Source organism: Arachis ipaensis, chromosome B8, assembly GCF_059453495.1.
Source record: "Arachis ipaensis isolate K30076 ecotype BB chromosome B8, ASM5945349v1, whole genome shotgun sequence".
In the NCBI taxonomy this organism is placed as follows: Eukaryota; Viridiplantae; Streptophyta; class Magnoliopsida; order Fabales; family Fabaceae; genus Arachis; species Arachis ipaensis.
The window spans coordinates 56,296,667-56,302,714 of NC_142443.1; the positions used below are offsets into that span (position 1 = coordinate 56,296,667).

General features: G+C 46.0%; 1 protein-coding gene across 1 annotated transcript; it reads left to right on the forward strand.

Moving 5' to 3' along the window:
- Positions 1 to 833: 833 nt before the first annotated feature.
- Positions 834 to 4,944, forward strand: LOC148548189 (uncharacterized). Its single transcript, XM_088495591.1, has 3 exons — positions 834 to 1,092; positions 3,276 to 4,251; positions 4,329 to 4,944. Exons 1-3 carry the CDS (start codon positions 834 to 836, stop codon positions 4,942 to 4,944), a joined length of 1,851 nt encoding a protein of 616 aa, XP_088351717.1.
- Positions 4,945 to 6,048: the final 1,104 nt, after the last annotated feature.

The following is a 6,048-nucleotide window of genomic DNA, read 5'->3' on the forward strand; positions in this document are numbered from 1 at the left end:
CAAAAACCCGGTATCCCGAGAATCCGGAAGACAGGTTGGCCCAAATAATCCAAGAACTCTGCCACCGAGTTTAGGAACTCGAAGGCCGGATTACCACCAAGGAAAAGCACAACATCAGAAACGGAAGTCACGTGACCTCCAGATCCAGATCCCGCCACGGCAGATCGCCAGAACGGCGACACGCCAAGAGACATGATAGAAGCACCTCGCGTGACCAAAGACGCGACAAATCACCAGAACGGTGACACAGCAAAAGATACGACTGCAGTACCTCTCGCGACCCCAGTCACACGGATGACGACCGACGACACCGAGAAATCAAGCGAACGAGAAACGACCACACAATAATGGGAGCTACTCCCTTCACAGAAAGGATCTTAAAAGGAAAACTCCCCAAAGGTTTCGATAAACCCACGGACATGAAGTATGACGGAACCAAAGATCTCCAGGAATATCTAAAGACCTTCGAAGCCAGAATGAACCTGGAAGGGGCAGCCGACGCAGTCCGATGCAGAGCTTTTCCGGTAACCCTAGCTGGACCGGCAATCAAATGGTTCAACGTCCTTCCAAACGGATCCATAACCAGCTTCCACGACATCTCACGAAAGTTCATGGCCCAATTTATAACCAGAATCACTAAAGCTAAACACCCCATCAGCCTACTAGGGGTCACACAGAAACAAGACGAATCCACAAGAAAATACCTCGACCGCTTCAATGATGAATGCCTAACGGTCGACGGACTCACGAATTCCGTCGCAAGCCTCTGTTTAACCAACGAGCTCATGAACAAAGAATTTCGCAAACACCTTACCACCAAACCAGTATGGACCATGCACGAGATCCAGAACGTCGCCAGAGATTACATCAACGACGAGGAGGTCAGCCAGGTCGTCGCCGCCAATAAACGGCAACACAGCAATGCCCAACACGGCAACTCGGCACCCCGGCATAACCACCCACCCAGGGAAAATCAGAGGGACCACCCTAAGCCAACAAGCACAAACCGACCGCCCAGAATTGGCAAGTTCTCTAATTACACACCCCTAACAGCCCCAATTACTGAGATATACCACCAGATAGCGGATCGAGGTATCATCCCAAAAGCCCGGCAACTCAAAGAAAGAACGGGCGGCAATAAAACCTTTTATTGTGACTACCACCGAGGTTACGGGCACAGGACTGATGAGTATTTTGGTGGAAAAATAAATTTCTCCCAAAACACACAAATCTAACCGGCAAGTGTACCGGGTCGCATCAAGTAATAAAAACTCACGGGAGTGAGGTCGATCCCACAGGGATTGAAGGATTGAGCAATTTTAGTTTAGTGGTTGATTTAGTCAAGCGAATCAAGTTTTGGTTGGGTGATTTGTGATTTGCAGAATATAAATTGCATGAAATTAAAGAGGGCAGGAAATTAAATTGCTGAATCTTAAAGAACAAGAAATTAAATGGCAGAAACTTAGAGTGCAAGAAATGTAAATTGCGGAATCTTAAAGTGCAAGAAATGTAAATGGCTTGAAATGTAAAGGGGATTGGGAGTTGGATTTGCAGAAATTAAACAAGGGAAAGTAAATTGCATCAAACAGAAAAGTAGAAGAGTGTTTGGGTTGAATCGAATCTGAAGCAAAACAAGTAAATGAACATGAAAAGTAAAAACAGAATGTAAATTGGAATTTCAGATCTCAGGGGTCCAGAGACTAGAAAACCATGTCTAGATCTCACTACCTTCCTTGATCCAACAAGAACAATTGCAAGGGAAAAGTAAATTGCAAAGAAAGTAGATGAAGAGCAATTAACAGAAATTAAATTCAATCAAGCAGTAAATAAAACAGAGAGATCCAAGGATGAGATTGAAACAGAATTTTTTCAATTCTCCAACCCAAGATCCAAGACAATTGTAATTGAAATTGAAAGCAATAAAACTAAGAGGAAGAGAAGTGAATTCTCCTTCCCCAAGACTAAGAAATTAAAGTTCACTCAATATCCAAAGCTCTCCGAAAACTATTATGAAAATTCAAAGGAAAAGCTCCCCGAAGAACTTGAATTCTATCCTATTTATACACTTTCTTCAAATGATCTTCAAGCCTTGAGTTGGGCCTTTGCTCTTGGTGGAATTGGGTTGAAAGAGGCCTTGGTTGATTGCTCTTAAAGTTTGGAGAAGAACCAAAGTGAACCAATTGAACCGGGTTGGAGTTTTGCAAAAGTTGGACCAAAGGTTGGAGCAAAAGTTAGGGTCTAACTTTTGGTCCAACTTTTCATATCAGCCAACATAACTTGCTGATACTCACGTTGGTGCAAAAGTTAGGGGTCTAACTTTTGCACCAACGTTGGCCTTCCTTGGTGCACTTGTGGCGCCAACGTTAGCCTCAAAGTTAGGGGCTAACGTTGGCGCAAACTTTTGCTCCTCCCCTTGTAGTTTTCATGTGCCAACGTTAGCCTCAAAGTTAGGGGCTAACGTTGGCGCAAACTTTTGGTGCCCAGGGAGTGTTTTTCTCATGCCAACGTTAGCCTCAAAGTTAGGGGCTAACGTTGGCGCAAACTTTTGGTGCCCAGGGGTGATTTTCATGTGCCAACGTTAGCCTCAAAGTTAGGGGCTAACGTTGGCGCAAACTTTTGGTACCCAGGGAGTGATTTTCAAGTTCCAACGTTAGCCCAAAAGTTAGGGGCTAACATTGGGGCTAACTTTTCACCCAAAAGTTTGTGCAAAAGTTTGAGGCTAACTTTAGGTCCAGCTTTTTGCTTCCTGGTTCAATTTCACTTATTTCATTGTCTGCTCTTTACTCCTAGCCATTCCTTCTTGCTTCAACCTTTCTCCAAGCTTTCTTCACCTATCATTAATCAACCAAACACATCAAAGCTATGCTCAAAATCATGAGATATTCATTCTTTCATAATATGTGACAATTATAGCATAAAACCTCATGAAATAGCATGAATTCATACATGGTTGATTAAATCATAGGAAGCATGAAAATCTACCTAATTGGCTTGCTTATGGCTCAAGAAAGTGCATAATTCTAATGAAAACAAAAGAAAAAGACTAGTTAAAATAGGCTAAGATGACTTGTCATCAAGGACACAAGACTGTTTTGACCTCAAAGACGCCCTCGAACAAGCCATAAGAGACGGCAAGCTCCCAGAGTTCGCCAAAATCATTAGAGAACCAAAACGTGCGGTAGTAGACAGGTCGCCAGAAAGAGAAGGACGCAAAAACAACCCCCTAGGGAAGGTCCAGAAGACGACCCAACCATAATAAGTAAATGTTATCACAGGCAAAGACGTGTCAGACAAGTCGAAATCAACACTAAAAAAGGACCTCAAAGTCCTGGCCGTCAGAGACCAAGCCCCAACCACCACCACCGACAAAACGATAACTTTCCTACCCGAGGACTGCCAGCACGGCACCTCAGCCGAAGACGCACCTTTCGTCATCTCGGCAAGAATCGGAACGGGACTAGTTCGAAGAATACTGGTGGACACCGGCGCAGACTCCAACATCCTTTTCCGAGGAGCCTTCGACAAGCTTGGGCTCCGCAACGAAAATCTCCAAACACACCACAATGGCGTCACGGGACTCGGGGACAACTTTCTTAAACCGGACGGTTCTATCACCCTCCCCCTCACCATAGGAACAGGCAACCAAAGGATGACAATTCTATCCGAATTCGTGGTCCTAAAAGACTCCACTGCCTACAACGTCATCCTCGGGAGAAAAACAATCAATGTCTTCTCTGCCATCATCTTTACCAAATACCTCCTTATGAAATTCATAACGGAAGACGGCTCCATCGGGACCATCCATGGAGACTGGGAAGTCGCGGCAGAATGTGACAACACTAGCCTGGCTTTACGAAAAAAGTCTCGCGACACGGCTGGAATATTCCTAGCCGACCTGGACGCCCGACAAGACGGCCAACCTAGGCCAGAACCAGAAGGCGACATGGAAAAACTACAAGTAGGGCAAACCAAAGACGAATACACCTTCATCAACAGGAACCTCCCATATGACCTTAAAGAAGATCTTTCCCAATTCCTGAAACAAAACAGAAACTTGTTCGCTTTCACACCAGCCGACATGCCTGGGATAGATCCTGACTTAATGTCCCACCGGCTAGCCGTGGACCCCAATGCCAAACCCGTGGCACAAAGGAGACAAAAAATATCGTCAGACCGAGCGGCCGAGGTCAAAAGACAAGTAAAAGCCCTACTCGAAGCAAACTTCATCAGAGAACTACCCTACACGACGTGGTTAGCAAACATCGTACTAGTAAAAAAGTCCAACGGGAAGTGGCGAATGTGCGTCGACTACACGGACCTCAACAAAGCCTGTCCAAAAGACGCCTTTCCCTACCAAACATCGACGGTTTGGTAGACGCCGCATCCGGACATCGGTACCTCAGCTTCATGGACGCATACTCCGGCTATAATCAAATACCTATGCACCGACCCGACGAAGAAAAAATGACATTCGTCACCCCCGACGGAACGTATTGCTACACAGTCATGCGCTTTGGCTTGAAGAACGCCGGAGCCACCTACCAACGGCTCGTTAACAACATATTCCAGGACCTATCCGGAACTAAATTAGAAGTCTACATAGACGACATGTTCGCCAAGACCGAATCCGGCGAACAACTCGTCAGCAACCTCAAGGTCATAATGAACATCCTACGAAAGCACCAGATGCGACTCAACCCGGTAAAATGTGCCTTCAAAATGGAGCCAGGGAAGTTCCTCGGCTTTATGATCATACAACGCGGAGTTGAAGTGAACCCAGAGAAATATCGTGCCGTCCTTGAAATAACAAGCCCAAAAAACCTTAACGACATCCAAAAGCTCACCGGCCGACTCACGACGCTATTCCGCTTTCTCGGAGCATCGGCTCAAAAAGAAATCCCCTTCTTCAGACTGATGAAGAAGGGAGCCCCCTTCAAATGGTAGGCAGAATGCGAAGAAGCATTCCAACATTTCAAGAAAGTCCTAGCAGAACCACCAATTCTAGCCAAACCCCAAACAGGGGAGACCTTCTACTTATACCTCTCCATAACGGAGGAAGCACTCGCAGCGGCACTCATCCGCAAAAACGAGAAGAAAGAACAGAAACCCATATACTTTATAAGCAAAGTCCTGCAAGACGCGGAAACTCACTACTCACTCCTAGAAAAGTTAGCTTTTGCACTTCTCACGGCCTCTCGGCACCTGCGACAATACTTCCAGGCTCATCTTGTGACGGTCCGAACCGACCAAGCGGTCAAACAAGTACTACAGAAACCCGATCTAGCAGGAAGAATGCTAGCATGGTCCATCAAGCTGTCCCAGTTCCAAATCAAGTTCGAACCCCGAAATGCAATCAAAGCACAAGCCATGGCCGATTTTATCGCCGAAATGACCCCGAAAAACTACACCCCCGAATCATGAAAACTACACGTCAACGGCTCATCAAACATCACCTCCGGAGGCGCTGGAGTCATACTCGAAAATCAAAACGGGGTCACAATCGAATAGTCAGTGCAATACGAGTTTCCAGTTTCAAATAACCAAGCAGAATATGAGGCCCTCCTGGCAGGCCTAGCCCTAGCCAAGGAAGTCGGAGCAAAAGTCTTGGAAGTAAATACTGATTCCCAGGTAGTCAGCTCCCAGATTAACGGAGACTACCAGACACGAGATCCCCTACTTCGACAATACCTCGCCAAAGTAAATGAACTGAAAGAAGGATTCAATCACGTTACCATACAACATGTTCTTAGGGAACGAAATGTCAGGGCAGACTTACTCTCTAAACTAGCCAGCACCAAACCAGGACATGGCAACAAGTCGTTAATTCAGGAAGTCGTTAGATCCCCATCCATATCAACAACGGCTAACGCTTATCTGACACTCTCCAACCGAGGATCATGGACCCACCCTATCCTACAATATCTCCTCGACAGAACACTACCTGAAGACCCCAAAGAGGAAAAACGGACAAAAAGGGAAGCCGCCAGCTACATAGTTGTCGCAGGACAACTATACAAACGCAGATTCTCGCAACCCCTGCTCAAATGC

What these genes read in the sequence shown, in the direction of transcription:
- LOC148548189 (XM_088495591.1), top strand. Translation starts at nt 834, where the DNA reads ATGCACGAGATCCAGAACGTCGCCAGAGATTACATCAACGACGAGGAG. An exon ending in CCACCAGATAGCGGATCGAG is followed by an intron (nt 1,093 to 3,275) that starts GTATCATCCCAA and finishes ATGTTATCACAG; the next exon opens with GCAAAGACGTGTCAGACAAG. An exon ending in GAACTACCCTACACGACGTG is followed by an intron (nt 4,252 to 4,328) that starts GTTAGCAAACAT and finishes ACCTCAACAAAG; the next exon opens with CCTGTCCAAAAGACGCCTTT.